Source organism: Theropithecus gelada, chromosome 7b, assembly GCF_003255815.1.
Source record: "Theropithecus gelada isolate Dixy chromosome 7b, Tgel_1.0, whole genome shotgun sequence".
NCBI classification, from domain to species: Eukaryota; Metazoa; Chordata; class Mammalia; order Primates; family Cercopithecidae; genus Theropithecus; species Theropithecus gelada.
Genome location: NC_037675.1, coordinates 53,711,610 through 53,731,091, shown reverse-complemented (window position 1 = coordinate 53,731,091; position 19,482 = coordinate 53,711,610). Strand labels below are relative to the sequence as shown.

General features: G+C 37.1%; 1 protein-coding gene across 2 annotated transcripts in view; it reads left to right on the top strand.

Annotated features, from left to right (window-relative positions):
• TXNDC16 (thioredoxin domain containing 16) overlaps positions 1–19,482 on the top strand; it is a 131,180-nt gene that overhangs the window by 102,659 nt on the left and 9,039 nt on the right. For both annotated transcript variants that reach the window (XM_025393016.1, XM_025393017.1), the window contains 2 exons: positions 11,562–11,722; positions 12,901–13,091. In XM_025393016.1, the coding sequence (XP_025248801.1) occupies positions 11,562–11,722; positions 12,901–13,091 (352 nt within the window). The remainder of the gene's footprint in view (positions 1–11,561; positions 11,723–12,900; positions 13,092–19,482) is intronic.

Sequence of the window (19,482 nt, the reverse complement as noted above, 5' to 3'; positions counted from 1 at the left end):
GCTTTTTGTTTTGTTTTGTTTTGTTGTTTTGTTTTGCTGGAAGCCTTTGTATTATAGCTCCAATCTCCTTGTTTGTTATTAGTCCATTTAGATTTTGAATTTCTTCATGGTTCAATCTTGGTTGGTTGTATGTGTCTAAGAATTTGTCCATTTCTTCTAAATTTTCCAATTTATTGGCATAGAGTTGCTCATAGTAGCTACTAATGACCTTTTGAATTTCTGCTGTATCAATTGTAATGTCTCCTTTTTCATCTTTGATTTTATTTGGGTCTTCTCTCTTTTTTCCTAGCTAGTCTGACTAAGGGTTTGTCAGTTTTGTTTAACTTTTCAGAAAACCAACTTGTTTCCTAGTTGTTTTGTATTGTTCTCTTCATTTCAATTTCATTTATATCTGCCCTGATCTTTATTATTTCTTTTCTTCTGCTAATTTTGGGTTTGGTTTGCTCTTGCTTTTCTAGTTCTTTAAGTGTATCATTGGATTGTTTCTTTGAAGTTTTTCTACTTTTTGATGTAGATGCTTATTGCTATAAACTTTCCTTTTAGTACTGCTTTCAGTGTATCCCATGGGTTTGGGTATGGTTTTTTCCAAGAAATTTTAAAATTTCTTTTTTAATTTCTTCATTGACCCCACTGGTCATTCAGGAGCATATTGTTTAATTTCCATGTATTCGTATAGTTTCCAGAATTCCTCTTGTTATTGATTTCTAGTTTTATTCCATTGTGGCCAGAAAAGATGCTTGATATTATTTCAGGTTTTTTTTGTGACTTAACCTAAAGTCTATCCTTGACAATGATCCATGTGCTCGGGAGAAGAATGTGTATCTGTAGCCATTGAATGAGATGTTCTATAAATTAGGCCCATTTTGTCTGTAGTGCAGATTAAGTCTGATGTTTCTTTGCTGATTTCCTGTCAGGAAGATTTGTCCATTGCTGAAAGTGGGTTGTTGAAATCTTCAGCTGTTACTGTGTTGGAGTTTATCTCTATTTTTGGCCCTACTAATATTTGCTTTATATACCTGGGTACTCCAGTGTTGGGTGCATATATATTTACAATTGTTATATCTTCTTACTATATCAACCCCTTTATCATTAGTAACCTTATTTGTCTCTTCTTACAGTTTTTGTCTTGAAATCTATTTTGTCTGGTATTAGTATAATGACTCCTGCTCTTTTTGGTTTCCATTGGCATGGATTATCTTTTTCCATCCTTTTATTTTCAGTCTTTGTGTATCATTATAGGTGAAGTGTGTTTCTTTTAGGCAGCTGATCATGGGATCTTACTATTTTTTTAAATCTCTTAAGCCATTCTATGCCTTTTGATTGGAGAGTTTAGTCTGTTTATATTTAATGCTATTATTGATAAATAAGGACTTACTCCTGCCATTTTGTTATTTGTTCTTTGGTTGTTTTGTAGTCTTCCTTCCTTTTGTCTTTTTAGTGAAGGTGATTTTCTTTGGTGATATGATTTAATTTAAAAAAATTTTTTTGTGTGTATTTATTTTGTTTTTTGATTTGAAGTTACCATGATGCTTGTAAATACTACCTTATAACTTGTTATTTTAAACTGATAACAACACTGTTTGCATAAACAAACAAGCAAAGGAAAACTAATAAAAACTCTACACTCTATCAAGTTAACCTTTAGTTTAACTTCATCTCCTGCTTTTTAACTTTTTATTGTTTCTATTTATATCTTATTGTACCATCTGTGTCTTGAAAAGTTATTGTGGTTATTATTTTTGATTGGTTCATTGTTTAGTCTTTCTATTTAAGAGTAGTTTACACAGCACCGTTAAGCATTATATTCTGTGTTTTACTGCGTACTTACCATTAGCGATGAGTTTTGTGCTTTCAGATGAGTTTTTATTGCTCGTTAATGTCCTATTCCTGATTGAAGCATTCTCTTTAGCATTTCTTGTAGGACAGGTCTGGTGTTGATGAAATTCCTCAGATTTTGTTTGTCTGGGAAAGTTTTTATTTCTCCTTCATGTTTGAAGGATATTTTCCTCAGATATACCATTCTAGGGTAAAAATTTTTTTTTTCCTTTAGCACTTTAAATATGTCATGTTACTGTCCTGTAAGGTTTCCACTGAAAAGTCTGCTGCTGGGTGTATTGGAGCTACATTGTGTGTTATATTTCTTTTCTCTTGTTTTCAGGATCCTTTTTTTAAATCCTTGACCTTTGGGAGTTTGATTATGCCTTGAGGTCATCTTCTTTGGGTTAAATCTGCATAGTGTTTTATAACCTTCTTGTGCTTGGATATTGATACCTTTCTCTAAGTTTGGGAAATTCTCTGTTGACTATCTTTTGAATACACTCTACCCCTATCTCTTTCTCTATCTCCTCTTTAAGGCCAGTAACTCTTAGATTTGTCCTTTTGAGGCTATTTTGTAGATCCTGTAGTCCTGCTTCATTGTTTTTTTTTTCTTTTTTCTTTTTTCTTTTGTTTCCTCTGACTGTTTGTGAATAGCCTGTCTTCAGTCTCACTAATTCTAGCTTCTGCTTGATCATTTCTGCTCTTAAAGGACTCTGATGTATTCTTCAATATGTTAGTTGCATTTTTGAGCTCCAGAATTTCTGCTGGATTCTTTTTAATTATTTCTGTTTCTTAAAATTATCTGATAGAATTCTGAATTCCTTCCCTGTGTTATCGTGAATTTCTTTGAGTTTTCTCTAAACAGCTATTTTGATTTCTCTGTCTGAAGGGACACATAGCTCTGTTTCTCTAGGATTGGTCTCTGGTGTCTTATTTGGTTCATTTGGTGAGGTCATCTTTTCCAGGACACTATTCGTACTGTTGGATGTTTTTCTGTGTCTGAGCATTAAAGAGTTATGTATTTATTGTAGTCTTCCAAGTCTGGGCTTGTTTGTACCTGTCCTTCTTGGGAAGGCTTTCTAGTATGAAAGGACTTCAGTGTTGTGATCTAAACTGTATCTGCATTAGTCGGCATCCCAAGCCCAGCAGTAGTGTGGTTCTTGCAGGTTTATAGAGGTACTGCTTTTTGATGTCTTAGACAGGATCTGGAAGAATTCCCAGAATTATCAGGCAGAGACTCTTGTTCTCTTCTCTTACTTTCTCCCAAACAAATGGAGTCCCTCTCTCTGTTCTGAGCCACCTGGGGCTGGGGGGTGGAGTGATGCAAGCACCCTTGTGGGTCACCACCACTGGCACTGTGCTGTGTCAGACATGAAGCCAGCACAGTACTGGGTCTCTCCCAAGACTTGCTGTAACCACTCCCTGGCTACTGCCTATGTTCATTCAAGGTCCTGGGGCTCTAAAATCAGAGGTGGCTAAGCCAGCTGGGCCTGTATCCTTCCCTTTAGGATGGTGAGTTCCTCCAGGACCAGGGTGGGTCCAGAGTTGCTGTCTGGGTACCAGGGACTAAAATAAAAAACTTTAGAAATCTACCTGGTGTTCATTGTACTGTGGCTGAACTAGCACTAGAACCATGAGATGTAGTCCTTCCCACTCATCCATCCCATTTTGAAAGATAGAGGAGCCTCACCCCATGACCACTGCTACCACAGGCCCACAGGGAGTACTGGCAGGCTACTGCTGATGTTCCCTTAAGGCCCAAGGGCTCTTCCATCAGCTTGTGGTGAATGCTGTCTGGCCTGGGACTCATGCTTCAGGGTAGTGGGCTTGCCTCTGGCCCAGGGAAAGTCCAGGAATGCCACACAAGAGCCAAGGCTTAGAATTGTAGCCCCCCAAAACCCACTTGGTGTTCTACCCTTCTGTGGCAGAGCTGGTACCTATGGTGTAAGATCAAGACAAAGTCCCCTTTACTTTTGCCTCTACTTTTCTCAAGCAGAAGGAGTCTCACTCCATCGCCACCACAGCTAAGAATGTGCTGAGTCTGCACAGTCTCAGAAGTCAGCAAGTCTCAGAGTCTTACTCAAGTCCTACAGTGTACTACCTGGACCCAAGGGCTCTTCACTTGTCAGGTGATAAATGCTGCCAGGACTAGGTCTTTCCCATAGAGGCATCAGTTTCCCTTCTGGCCCAGGGTGTACCTAGAAATGTCATCCGAGAGCTAGGACCTGGAAAGGGGGTTTCACAACTCTGACCAGGGTCCTGTCCTCCTGTGGCTGAGCTGGTATCCAAGATGCAAGACAAAGTCTTCCCCAGTCTTTCCTTTCCTCTCCTTAAGCAGAAGGAAGGGATCTCTTTTAGAGCTACAAGCTGTGTAGCCTGGGATTAGGGGAGAGGTGGCGTCAGCACCCCCCTAGCTGTCCTGGCTGATATCTCAGTAGGTCATATGTGCTTATAGTCCTATTGGCTCTGAGCCCATTTCAGCCCTAGGACTCACCTAGGAGTTGCAGCCTTTGTTGCCTAGACTGCCTTTCAAGTTTATTTGGGCCCTAGCACACTCCAGCCTGAGGTGACAAGTCTTGCTGTAATTCAAGTTCTGACTTCTAGGATGGGCAATTCTGTTCTGGCTAGAGTTGGTTTAAATACACCCACTGTGGGCGAGCATCCACTGAATTCAGTCTGGTTTTGCCTTCTGTTATAACAGGGCAGCACTGAGTTCAATGCAGAGTCTCATAATTGCTGCACTCTCCCTCTCCCAAACACACAGATTCTCTCTTCATGGAGTGTGGCCACTGCCAGGGGATGGGGGAAGGGTATCATTGATGATTCAAGACTGTTTTTTTTCTACCTCTTCAGTGCCTCTTTGAGCAATATAAAGTTAAAACCAGGTACTGTGAGTACTCACCTGATTTTTGGTTCTTATGAAGGTGCTTTTTTGTGTAGATAGTTGTTAAATTGCTGTCATTGCAGGGGAAGAGGGGATGACTGGTAGAGTAGTCTGCTATCTTGCTTCACCCTCCTATTTGTACAGTTTTAGAACAAAATACTCTCTTATGAAAGGCTTTTTCATATGTTTTACCTGTACAGTCATGTATCACTTAACAGGGATATCTTCTGAGAATTGCATCGATAGGCGATTTTGTCATACGAACTTTATAGAGTGTACTTATATGGTATAGCCTACTACGTACCTATGCTGTAAGGTATAGCACATTGCTCCTAGGCTACAAACCTGTACAGCATGTTACTGGACTGAATACTATAGGCAGTTGTAACAATGGTAAATATTTGTGTATCTAAACATAGAAAAGGTACAGTAAAAACATGGTATAATCTTATGGGACCACTGTCTTACATGTACTCCATTGTTGACTGAAACATCATGTGATACATGACTGTATAATAATGGATTCAAGGGCACTACAAATGTAACCTGTATTACCTGATTTTAGTTGTTTGCTTTCATATTTAGACATAGCTAGAATTTATATTTTCTAGATTTCCAAAGTGACTCAGGGGGCACTTTTATCAGCTATAGATGCTAAATGAATATCCTGTTATGTTTTTTGTCTTGATGATCTAAAGGACATTGCATTTTGGGCTCAACTAAATGACTGCAGTCTTTATTAAGTCTTTTTGTGGTCTTGGTTTTGTCCTTTCTTTCCTCCTGTTAAAATTATAGGTTACAAGTAATCAAATCATTGAGTTGATATGTTCATGATGTATCTTTCTTAATCACTTATTAAAGTAACATTTATGTCTGTTCATATCCTTTGCCCACTTTTTGATGGGGTTGTTTGTTTTTTTCTTGTAAATTTGTTTGAGTTCTTTGTAGGTTCTGGATATTAGCCCTTTGTCAGATAAGTAGATTGCAAAAATTTTCTCCCATTCTGTAGGTTGCCTGTTCACTCTGATGGTAGTTTCTTTTGCTGTGCAGAAGCTTTTTAGTTTAATTAGATCCCATTTGTCAATTTTGGCTTTTGCTGCCATTGCTTTTGATGTTTTAGACATGAAGTCTTTGCCCATGCCTATGTCCTGAATGGTACTACCTAGGTTTTCCTCTAGGGTTTTTATGGTATTAGGTCTAATATTTAAGTCTCTAATCCATCTTGAATTAATTTTCGTATAAGGAGTAAGGAAAGGATCCAGTTTCAGCTTTCTACTTATGGCTAGTCAATTTTCCCAGCACCATTTATTAAATAGGGAATCCTTTCCCCATTTCTTGTTTCTCTCAGGTTTGTCAAAGATCAGATGGCTGTAGATGTGTGGTATTATTTCTGAGGACTCTGTTCTGTTCCATTGGTCTATATCTCTGTTTTGGTACCAGTATCATGCTGTTTTGGTTACTGTAGCCTTGTAGTATAGTTTGAAGTCAGGTAGCGTGATGCCTCCAGCTTTGTTCTTTTGACTTAGGGTTGTCTTGGAGATGCAGGCTCTTTTTTGGTTCCATATGAACTTTAAAGCAGTTTTTTCCAATTCTGTGAAGAAACTCATTGGTAGCTTGATGGGGATGGCATTGAATCTATAAATAACCTTGGGCAGTATGGCCATTTTCACGATATTGATTCTTCCTATCCATGAGCATGGTATGTTCTTCCATTTGTTTGTGTCCTCTTTTATTTCACTGAGCAGTGGTTTGTAGTTCTCCTTGAAGAGGTCCTTTACATCCCTTGTAAGAAGACATTCATACAGCCAACAGACACATGAAAAAATGCTCTTCATCACTGGCCATCAGAGAAATGCAAATCAAAACCACAGTGAGATACCATCTCACACCAGTTAGAATGGCGATCATTAAAAAGTCAGGAAACAACAGGTGCTGGAGAGGATGTGGAGAAATAGGAACACTTTTACACTGTTGGTGGGATTGTAAACTGGTTCAACCATTATGGAAAACAGTATGGCGATTCCTCAAGGATCTAGAACTAGAAGTACCATATGACCCAGCCATCCCATTACTGGGTATATACCCAAAGGATTATAAGTCATGCTGCTATAAAGACACATGCACACGTATGTTTATTGTGGCACTGTTCACAATAGCAAAGACTTGGAATCAACCCAAATGTCCATCAGTGACAGACTGGATTAAGAAAATGTGGCACATATACACCATGGAATACTATGCAGCCATAAAAAAGGATGAGTTTGTGTCCTTTGTAGGGACATGGATGCAGCTGGAAACCATCATTCTCAGCAAACTATCACAAGAACAGAAAACCAAACACCGCATGTTCTCACTCATAGGTGGGAACTGAACAATGAGATCACTTGGACTTGGGAAGGGGAACATCACACACCAGGGCCTATCATGGGGAGGGGGGAGGGGGGAGGGATGGCATTGGGAGTTATACCTGATGTAAATGACGAGTTGATGGGTGCTGACGAGTTGTTGGGTGCAGCACACCAACATGGCACAAGTATACATATGTAACAAACCTGCACGTTATGCACATGTACCCTAGAACTTAATAATAATAATAATAATAAAAGTAACATTTATGTCATTAGTGACATGTTATTAATTCCTTTAGAATATACATAGTGTAGTATTTTTGGAATTACTGTAAGCCTTTATTTGGCTTTTTCAGGTAATACAGAAAAGTATAAAGAAGAAACTTATAATCAACCATAACTTTTCTACCCAAGTTTACGTTAGGAAATACATTTCCCCAAACCTAAAATTCTGTATGTATCTATGTGCCTTTTTATATTAATGGTATTTCCATCAAGTACTATAGATACACATTTTAACGTCTGCATAATATTGTTTACTAATGTACCAAAATTTATTTGGCTCATTTCCTCTTGTTGGTTATTTAAGCTGTCTTTAGTTTTTGTTTTATTTATAATTTAGGGAACATCCTTTTAGGTAATCTTTGGGTGTATCTATGATTATGGATTTAGGTTAAATTTCTAGAATTTGAATTGGTTGTCCAAAGAGTAGGTCCACTTTTGAGGCTTCTGATAATTTTTGTATTGCCCTACAGAAGATTTGTACCATTTTACTCTTTTTATCTTGGCATCTCTAGTGGATAAAAATTCATCTCTAATTTTTTAAAGGTTATATTCGTTAAACCTTAGAAACATAGGAGAAACTTAGTATCAAAATCTGTTTACAGTTACAGCAAATGTAATATGCATTGTGACAGTGTTTGTTTCCAATGTTTTTATTTGTGGTGTTCAACTTAATACTGAACAGCTATAATAAAGATTAAACAGGCTTTAGAGAGACTTTAGTGCCCTCATCTGGATGAGGAAAGAGAGTTGATGACCAGAGGGTGAAAATTTTTTTATTATGGTGTGAAGTTTTTATTTTAATGAACCTGATGACAAATTGGGCCAGATAAATAATGCTTAAATCCGAAATACACAATAACTAACTACATAAGCATTGATATATTTAAGACTATTTCCTGTTAGGAAATAGGTTTAGTATTTTTCTCAGATAAACTGAGTTCCTTTTTTATGCTTTTATTATTGACAAGTTTAGAACACCAGGACCCACACAGTTACAGCCTGTTATATACTCAGAGAGCCAAAGGTCACCTTCCAAGTACCATATTTGATGACCTCTTAATTGTGTTTCCCCTTAGCCTCTCAGTAGCAGTCAAAACTGTTGTCTACACCATTCCTCCTTAAAATTCTCTTTTCTTCTGGCTTTTGTAATTCAGTCCTCTTTGATCCCTCTGACCATCCTCTGTCTCATTTATTCCCTAGAATTACATCTTCAACTCTTTTTTTTCTTTTGCTGTGTTTTTTCTTTGGAAAATGTTATCCATACCCATAGCTTCTACCATCACTACCAGCTGATGATTCCTAAATCCAAGTTTTTAATTTTAGAACTCAATTTCCTTCTAAACTCACACATCTCTTGGTCTTTCTCTTTTGACCAGACATAGGAAAGAGTAGGGTCCTTCCACTGGTCCTTCTTTTCACAAATTTATATTCTAGATAGTCATCTTTTGAAAAACAGGCCTAACTGTTTCACCAATCTGATACAGAAATCTTCTCAGTATTCCCAGGAGCTAGAATACGTATCAAGGCATTACTCATCTGGTCTCACAGTCATATTTGCCTCTTGCATGCCTAACTCTGGCATCCTTCATTATCACTATTCCCAAATATTATGTACGCTTTAATAGTTCTCTGCCTATCCTCATGATGTTCCCTATGTCTGGAATCCCTGCTCAAGCACACACGAGACCTTCTTTATCCAGGGTCCAGCTCAAATATCAGTTCCTAAAATCATCCATGAGCTCCCCTACTGTATTAGTCAGGTTTCTCTAGAGGGACAGAACTAATAGGATAGCTATATATAAAAGGGAGTTTATTAAGTTTTAACTCATAAAATCACAAGGTCCCACAACAGGCCATCTACAAGCTGAGGAGAAAGGAGAGGCAGTCCGAGTCCCAAAACTGAAGAACTTAGAGTTCGATGTTCGAGGGCAGGAAGCATACAGCACAGGAGAAGATGTAGGCTGGGAGACTAGGCCAGTCTAGTCTTTTTACTTTTTGTTTTGTGTTTTTTCTATTTGTGCTGGCAGCTGATTAGATGGTGCCCACCCCGATTAGGGTGGGTCTGCCTTTTCAAGTCCACTGACTCAAAAATGTTAATCTTTGACAACACCCTCATAGATATACCCAGGATCAATACTTTGCATCCTTCAATCCAATCAAGTTGACACTCAGTATTAACCACCACACCTACCTTGTGATTTTAGCTTAATTTCGAACCAATATTTTTTTTATTGTCATACATTAAATTTTTTATTATAGCAGTCTGTATACTTACCTCTCCCCTCTTGTAAAGTATGAATTCTTTGAAGGCAAGGAAAGGATCTTATTTCTTTATAGATTCAGCACCCAGCTTAACATCTTGAACTTTGTACTCAATAAATGTTTGAATTGAGCAATGGTAACTGAATAAGGAAAGTTATATGCCAGAATTTGGTACTTCAGGATGAACTAGGACTGTATGTAGAGGTGGTTGACACCATTGAAAACAAGCTCATCTGAATTTGTAGTGCAATCTAAAGAAAGGGGAAACTGGTGAGCAGAATGCCAGGATTCTAGCATCACTCCTTCCCACTGTGTAGCTGTGGTGACTTAAGCAAGTTAGTCTCTGTGTCAGCTTCCCCATATGTCAGCTGGGGGTTATCTATCTGATACGGGATGATGTATCTAGATCACAGGTGTATCCAGAGGATGAAATAATGAACATGAAACTAAAAATGGATAATGGTAGAAGGCTTTATTTTTCTATGTCATTGCTATTTTTAATCCTAAATGTATTAGCATTGTTGTTGCACTTTCCAATTGTTGTTACTAACAGCTTAGACAAATTGTCTTCTACAAATACATTTAAAAATGGTTATTATCTTTTATTTTTTTTCCTTCAATTCCCTCATTTCACAGATTTAAAAACTGGGGTGCAGAGTGATTTGCTCAAAGTTTTATTACTGTGACAATTCCCTGAATCTAGAACCTGGGATTCTGACTTGTAATCAAGTGACTGTTTAAGTCTACCCCATTACAGAAAGGTGTGAAAGAGAGAATAGAAAGAGAGAGAGGATAGACAGTCGTTACTGCTAATATTAATATAATAGAATTTCGGGCCCTTCCTTGAGTGGGAGGTGAATGGAGAAAGGAAGTATTTCTAAAATAAAAAGAGTGCAGTGGCCAAAAGAAAGCTTCCTCTTTGTCCTCTGAAGGTTCCATGAAAATAACTTTAAAAAGGCAGATTAATACGAGAAAAGACATACAGAATTTTATTTTAATGTGCATAGCATGGGCGAATTGCAGGAGAATGATTACCCCCCATCTTGTTTTTTTTCTTGTTGTTGTTGTTGTTGTTTTTGTTTTTGAGACAGAGTCTCACCTGTTACCCAGGCTGAAGTGCTGTGGAACAATCTCAGCTCACTGCAACCTCCATCTTCTGGGTTCAAGTGATTCTCCTGCCTCAGCCTCCGGAGTAGCTGGGATTACAGGCATGCCCCACCGTGCCCAGCTAATATTTGTATTTTTAATAGAGACGGGGTTTTGCCATGTTGGCGAGGCTGGTCTCGAACTCCTGACCTCAGGCGATCTGCCTGCCTCGGCCTCCCAAAGTGCTGGGATTACAGGCATGAGCCATCGCTCCCAGCTGTCTATCTTTTAATTAATAATAAAAATGATAAAAGGATTAGATTTCTAATTTCGTATTAAATTCTTTCAGTTATTTTAAACTCAAAAGAAACGAGATTGGTGTTTGGATTTGTCTTAGCGTATTTTTGGTTATTTTATGATTTTAACCATAATATTGGAAAAAGCAAAATTTTATCTATTTTTATTTATTAAGTAATGATAGATGTTAAAATATTTTTTCAGCTTACAGTTTTCTTCAAAATTTTTATGTTAGAGGAAAAATATAACAATTATGATGTGTGTATTGGTTAGTCTGGTCCAAACTTTAGCATAATAAATTATTAGAAGTGTTAAATCTTGTAAAACAGGGGACTCCCTTAAATTAATTTATTCTCAAATTCTCTAAATAGTTTTATTTTGAAAATAACTCAGATGAGGTGGGATTGAATGAGAAGATTGAGATTCATAGTTATTAATATAGTAAAATCTCTACTTAAGTGAAAATGTATTTGAATTACATTTTACAAACTAAAATTGACTGAGCGATTTGAGTGTTTTCTATTGTATTCATTATCATCCCCCATGAATTTTTTGTTGTTGTTATTCCTTTTCTTTGACAGCCAGAAATCACTGTGGAAAATCTTCCCAGTTATTTCAGACTTCAGAAACCATTATTGATTTTGTTCAGTGATGGCAGCATAAATCCTCAGTATAAAAAAGCAATATTGACACTGGTAAAGCAGAAATACTTGGATTCACTTACCCCTTGCTGGTTAAATCTGTAAGTATGTTTTTATTTTTTAATATGTAAGAGGTAAAGAAAGTTTAATAATTATTACATTTTCGTTAGGAAACGAAACTCTCTAACTCTTTGGAGTTAATTTTATGGAACCAAATATGTTATCATGATATTTTAGTAACTAAACTCCCCCAAACAGGGTCCAAAGATTACCTTATTTTAGATTGAATTTTATTCTACAGTAAATTTTTAAAAGCAATAAATTCTTCTGATTTTTAAAAGGAATTGATGCCCATTGAGAAAATTTGGCAAATACAGAATGTAAACATTGTGATTTTTGACCTTTTCCTTCAGTTCCTTTTTCTGTACTTCTATATTTTTAAAGTTTAGACAGATTTCAGTGCATTCATCAGCAATATTTCCTAGTATGTTTTCTAGATGTATGGATTGTGTTACATTTAATGTCTGAACAAAATTCACAAATAATATACTGTTTCTTGTTCAGATTCATCAGATGAAAGACATATTTTATTCTTTAGACTCATTTGAAAAATAACAGAAATGGGGCAGTGTACATTTTTGCTGTGAAGAGTTTCACAGTGCATTCTACTGCTTGAGGCAACATTTTCCAAGGCAATTATCATTATGGGTATCTCAGAGTAAAATATTATGTTATAAAATGTGGAATGTGTTACATTAGGAAAACTAAGTATCTTTAACTTAGAGTTTCCTTGTACGAACATAATTATTTCTACTTCTTTAATTTGAAATTAATGTCTTCTTTTTTTCCTGAGAAAAGGCACAATTTTATGGAAAAGAAGTATTTATAAAAATAAGTATCTTGTTATCTTCTAGTTATGTAATCATTTGATTTTTGAGCTGATATATGATCGGATACTTGGCCAAATGTTGGAAGGAAACTATTGGTTGTGTCAAGCCTAAATTGACAAGCCTTTAGGCTATGCCTGCTTTTCATTAAAATTGTCATTGGCTGCCGCTTTTCTCCTAAGTCAAACAAAGTGCCCCATGTTAAAAAGAAACTTTTAAAGAATCCAATTACTAATAACATAGTCGTAGACCTCTTGGTTTTTAGTACATCTTTTCATAAAGTGAACTTACTGGCATGATACTACTTAAAAGTTTAATGTTCTACAAATTACTATTTTCATTATTTTGTTGTAGAAAGAAACATTAATATGTTCAATTGTTCCTTTTTGCAGAAAGAATACTCCAGTGGGGAGACGAATCTTGCGGGCATATTTTGATCCTCTGCCTCCCCTTCCTGTTCTTGTTTTGGTGAATCTGCATTCAGGTGGCCAAGTATTTGCATTTCCTTCAGACCAGGCTATAATTGAAGAAAACCTTGTATTGTGGCTGAAGAAATTAGAAGCAGGACTAGAAAATCATATCAGTAAGTTTTCTGTTTTGTTTAATACATGTAGTTCTGTATTTTGTTCCATAAATGTTAAACTCTAAATATAGCAAAAGAATGGTAGGATGAGTTACTAAAATGCTGGTAGCATCATCCATGTGGACAGTCTCTGACTGGGAGGCCAAAGGCGCAAGACTTCAGTCAGTGATCGGCTCCCCTATGAAGGCCTATTTCTTGGATTTTAATTCATTGAGTCCATGTTGTTTGTATAGATCACCAGTGTATTCAAACATGATTTTCATAATTTATGCCATTAAAAAAATTGTTACAGTGGGAGCTTTGGCCTACCAAAGCATAAGTCTTTCATCTATTTTTATAAAATTTAAAATTGTAAATTTCAGAGGACATTTCTTGTGTAGCTTTTTCCATGTGCATACCAGCTTGTTTTCTTTTTATAACTGTAAGCAAATATGTGGTTTTATAGAAAATGAGAATATTTTACAAATAGTACATTATTGTTATGTAAAATTCTGGTTCTAAGTACAGGCATACCTCAGAGATATTGTGGGTTCAGTTTGAGACCACCACAATAAAGCAAATATTGAAATAAAGCAAATCATACAAGTTTTTTGGTTTCTAAGTATATTATAAAAGTTATGTTTACACTATAGTCTATTAAATGTGTAATAGCATTATGTCCAAAAAATGTTTTTACCTTAATTTTAAAATATTGCTAGAAAATGCCAACAGTTATCTGAGCTTTCAGGGAATTGTAACCTTTTGGCTGTTGGAGGGTCTTGTCTCTGTGTTAATGGCTGCTAACTGACAGGTGGTAGTTGCTGAAGTGCTGAAGTCTGGGCTGTGGCAATTTCTTACAATAAGACAACAATGAAGTCTGCAGCATTGATTGAGCTTTCTTTTCACAAAAGATCTCTCTGTAGTATATGATGCTGTTTGATAGCATTTTATTCACAGTAGAACTTCTTTCAAAATTGGAGTCAATCCTTTGAAACCCTGCTGCTGCTTTATCAACTAAGTTTATGGAATATTCTAAATCCATTGCTGTCATTTCAACAATGTTCATAGCATTTTCAGTAGTTTCCAACTGAAGAAACCACTTTCCTTGCTTATTCATGAGAAGCATCCATTCAAGATTCATCATAATATTGCAGCAATTTAGTTTCACCTTCAGGCACCACTTCTAATTTTAGTTCTCTTGCTGTTTATACCCCATCTGCAGCTACTTTCTCCACTGAAATCTTGAGCCCCACAAAGTGTACAAGGCTTCCTTTTCCTCTGCATTCTTGTCAGCATTTGTTATTTCCTTTGTTTGAGATAAAAGTCATTTTAACTGGGGTGAGGTGATATCTCATTGTAGGTTTGATTTGCTTTTCTCTGATGATCAGAGAAATACTTGTTTTCATAGACCTATTTGCCATTTGAATGTCTTCTTTTCAGAAGTGTCTATTCAGATCTTTTGCCAATTTTTAAATCAGATTATTAGTTCCCCCCCCCCCCCCATAGAGTAGTTTGAGCTCCTTATATTCTCTGGCTATTAATCCCTTGTCAGACAGGTAGTTTGCTAATACTTTCTTCCATTCTGTGGGTTATCTCTTCACATTGCTGATTGTTTATTGTTTCCTTTGCTGTGAACGAAGCTTTTTTTTAACTTGATGTGATCCCATTTGTCCATTTTTGCTTTGGTTGCTTGTGCTTGTAGGGTATTAAGAAATCTTTGCTGGCTAACACGGTGAAATCCCATCTCTATTAAAAATACAAAAAAATTAGCCAGGTGTGGTGGCAGGCACCTGTAGTCCCAGCTACTCGGGAGGCTGAGGCAGGAGAAAGGCGTGACCCTGGGAGGCGGAGCTTGCAGTGAGTGGAGATCATGCCACTGCACTCCAGCCTGGGTGACAGAGGGAGACTCCATCTCAAAAAAAAAAAAAAAAAAAAAAAAAAAATCTTTGCCCAGTCCAGTATCCTGGAGAGTTTCTGTAATGTTTTTGTCTAATAATTTATTTTAGTAATTTAAGTTCTTACATTTAAGTCTTTAATATCTTTTGAGTTAAGAGTGAGATAAGGGTCCAGTTTGTTTGTTTTGTATCTTGCAACTTTACTAAATTTGTTGATTAGTTCTAACAGGTCTTTTTGTGGAGTCTTTAGGTGTTTTCTATACATAAGATCATGCTATCTGCAAACAGAAACAATTTAACTCCCTTTCTGATTTGGACAGAGCCAGAATTTTGAACCACAAGAAAATAGATCTTGGCCCAGAATCTATGATCCTGGCTTGTAACATACCATAATATCTACTTTTCTGAAAACATAGAAAAATTTATATTTGTAGTCTGGATGTGTATATATTAATTTATATTCGAATCTTAACCATTTATACATAGTTGTGGCAACAATAGGCCGGTAGCTATAGTTTAAATAAGTAAACATGTAGTAACCTAGATTATTATAGTATATTGAACAAATAGTATGAAATTTGATGTATCGAAAAGTCTCCTAGATACTATATAAGGATTTTATTAGACACTAGATGATCTATCCTAAAATGATACTTTGACACTGTTCCATGACAGAGTCCTGAAATAAGGTTTGTATGTGTGTGTATATATGTAAATATGTATGTATGTGTCTTTGTATGTATATACATATACATTCTGGTATACAAATTCTCAGTATTATGTCAACCATCAGGTATAGTATGAATCTACCATTATAGTTTATATATTTGTATGTATTTCATCAGATATTTATTTTAGGGTCAATCATTACACCAAACCCATCCTTCCTAAGTGATCTGCTTCATTTCTGTCAAGTTAAACAGTTTTAACAAACATATTATGCTTAAATAAAATATGGATTATATTAAAATCATATTATTGAAATATAATTCATATACCATAAAATTCACCCTTTTAGAGTGTACGATTCAGTACTTTTTCATGCATTCTCAAGACCATGCAACTACTACCACTGTTGAATTCCAGAACATTTTCATCACCCCAAAAAGAAACCCCATACCCATTAGCAGTCACTCTCAATTTTCTCCTCTGTGCACCCTTTGGCACCCACTCATCTATTTTATGGTTCTATGGATTTGCCTAATCTAGACATTTCATATAAATGGTATCATATAATATGTGGCTTCTTATGGTCTGGCTTCTTTCACTTATAAGGTTTTCAAGGATCAACCACGTTATAGCATGAACCAGTAGTTCATTCCTTTTTATGGATGAATATTCCACTACATGGATATGTTTCATTTTGTTTATTCCTTAGTTAATGGACAATTGGGTTGCCTTTACTTATGGCGATTATGAATAATGCTGCTGTGAGCATACATGTATATGGTTTTGTGCCTGTCTTTATGCTAGTACTGCACTGTCTTGATTATTGTAACTTTGTAGTAGGTTTTAAAATTGGGAAATTTGATTACTCCAACTTTGTTTTTCATTTTCTTTTATTTGTGTTTTGTTATTTTTTTTTTGAGGCAGGGTCTCACTCTGTCCCCAAGGCTGGAGTGCAGGGGTGCAATCATTACTCACTACAGCCCTGAACTCCTGGGCTCAAGGGATTCTCCTACCTCGGCCTTCCAAGTAGCTAGCACTACATGCATGCACCACCAAGCCTGGCTTTGTTTTTTTTGTTTTTGTCTTTGTTTCTGTTTTTGTAGAGATAGGGTCTCACTGTGTTGTCCAGGCTGGTCTGGAACTGCTGGCCTCAAGCAACCCTCCTTCCTCAGCCCCCCAAAGTGTTGGGATTATAGGCATGAGCCACTGCACCTGGCCCTGTTCTTCATTTTCAAGACGATTTTGGCTATTCTGGGTTCCTTTAGATGGTATTTTTGTCTTAATTTTCTGAGGTAATTTAGTGGTTTTAATATTTTCCTAGGAAATGGGACAGAATTAATTAAATTCAATTCAATATTTTGTTTAAGTGGATCTGGAAGGAGACCTTTCTGTAGTTATCACTTATCTTTGACTGCTTCATTCTCACCACATGGTATAGGGATCTTTTCAGCTGTAGCTGTTAAACTCCTCAGAAAGTCTGTGTTCACTTCACTGTCTGCATTGCTATTTTACAGAATCAAATGAGTATTGTAATTTTGCAGGTGCAGTGACAGAGTTACCATGGACTCTAAGTCATGATTATGGGTAGCTAGTGCTAGAAGGCTTCTCAAACAGAATTACTTAAAAAAAAAAACAGGCCGGGCGCGGTGGCTCAAGCCTGTAATCCCAGCACTTTGGGAGGCCGAGGCGGGTGGATCACGAGGTCAGGAGATCGAGACCATCCTGGCTAACATGGTGAAACCCCGTCTCTACTAAAAATACAAAAAAACTAGCCGGGCGTGGTGGCGGGCGCCTGTAGTCCCAGCTACTCGGAGGCTGAGGGAGGAGAATGGCGTGAACCTGGGAGGCGGAGCTTGCAGTGAGCCGAGATCGCGCCACTGCTACTCCAGCCTGGGTGACACAGCGCGAGACTCCGTCTCAAAAAAAAAAAAACAAAAAACAAAAAACAAAACAAAAAAAACCGGACATGTTCAAAACATAGAAACCTGAGCTCCTGACCTAGCTTCCTTGATTACTATGTGGCTCTAGACAAGTCATTCTTGGTTTCCTCCTGTACAACTATAGAATGAGTTTAATAGTTTCCACTCTGAATACATCACATAGTTATTTAAAAGATGTATGTGGAGGCACTTTGTAAAGTGTAAACTCTAATGTATTATCATCACCTATGTAAAGATCTTTTCCTGCAAGGAACATACCTGAGGGCTTTGATTCCTCAGCTCAAACCATTACCCAGAGGAAAGAATCAGTGTAATACTTCTGAGTTTTCTGAGAGACTGGCACGTCTTTGATTGCAATTTTGTTAATGTCTTTGCCAGCTCATTCTTTGTGGGTTTCCGTCATTTCTGTGCATCACTGCTCCTATTCTTAAATTAATCCTGTAGCCTCTGCAGCAGGAAGAAGAAAACTAAACAGTCTCTGTGTATTGGATTCTGCCTTCTGTGTTAGCAGGGTCTGCTGTCAGCATCTCTGGTAGATAGATCTTTGCCATCAGTGGTGTTCTGAGATGGGGTTGGGGTGGGATGGGTTGTAGGGACATTCTGGAAATAGTCTAAATCAGTAACATGGTGCCACTGGTTTCCACCTCACCGTACTTGTTCCATATCTTAATTTCTGTGAAACTGTGGCCACTGGCAATTCTTTTTTTTGTTTTGTTTTTTTGTTTTTTAATTTTTATTTATTTTTCTTTTTTATTCAAGTTCTAGGGTACATGTGCACAATGTGCAGGTTTGTTACATATGTATACTTGTGCCATGTTGGTGTGCTGCACCCATCAACTCGTCAGTACCCATCAACTCGCCATTTACATCAGGTATAACTCCCAATGCCATCCCTCCCGCCTCCTCCCTTCCCATAATAGGCCCCAGTGTGTGATGTTCCCCTTCCAGAGTCCAAGTAATCTGATTGTTCAATTCCCACCTATGAGTGAGAACATGCGGTGTTTGGTTTTCTGTTCTTGTGATAGTTTGCTGAGAATGATGGTTTCCAGCTGCATCCATGTCCCTACAAAGGACACGAACTCATCCTTTTTTATGGCTGCATAGTATTCCATGGTGTATATGTGCCACATTTTCTTAATCCAGTCTGTCACTGATGGACATTTGGGTTGATTCCAAGTCTTTGCTATTGTGAATAATGCTGCAATAAACATACGTGTGCATGTGTCTTTATAGCAGCATGATTCATAATCCTTTGGGTATATCCCCAGTAATGGGATGGCTGGGTCATATGGTACTTCTAGTTCTAGATCCTTGAGGAATCGCCATACTGTTTTCCACAATGGTTGAACCAGTTTACAATCCCACCAACAGTGTAAAAGTGTTCCTATTTCTCCACATCCTCTCCAGCACCTGTTGTTTCCTGACTTTTTAATGATTGCCATTCTAAGAGGTGTGAGATGGTATCTCATTGTGGTTTTGATTTGCATTTCTCTGATGGCCAGTGATGACGAGCATTTTTTCATGTGTCTGTTGGCTGTATGCATGTCTTCTTTTGAGAAATGTCTGTTCGTATCCTTTGCCCACTTTTTGATGGGGTTGTTTGTTTTTTTCTCGTAAATTTGAGTTCTTTGTAGGTTCTGGATATTAGCCCTTTGTCAGATGAGTAGATTGCAAAAATTTTCTCCCATTCTGTAGGTTGCCTGTTCACTCTGATGGTAGTTTCTTTTGCTGTGCAGAAGCTCTTTAGTTTAATTAGATCCCATTTGTCAATTTTGGCTTTTGTTGCCGTTGCTTTTGGTGTTTTAGACATGAAGTCCTTGCCCATACCTATGTCCTGAATAGTATTCCCTAGGTTTTCTTGTAGGGTTTTTATGGTTTTAGGTCTAACATTTAAGTCTCTAATCCATC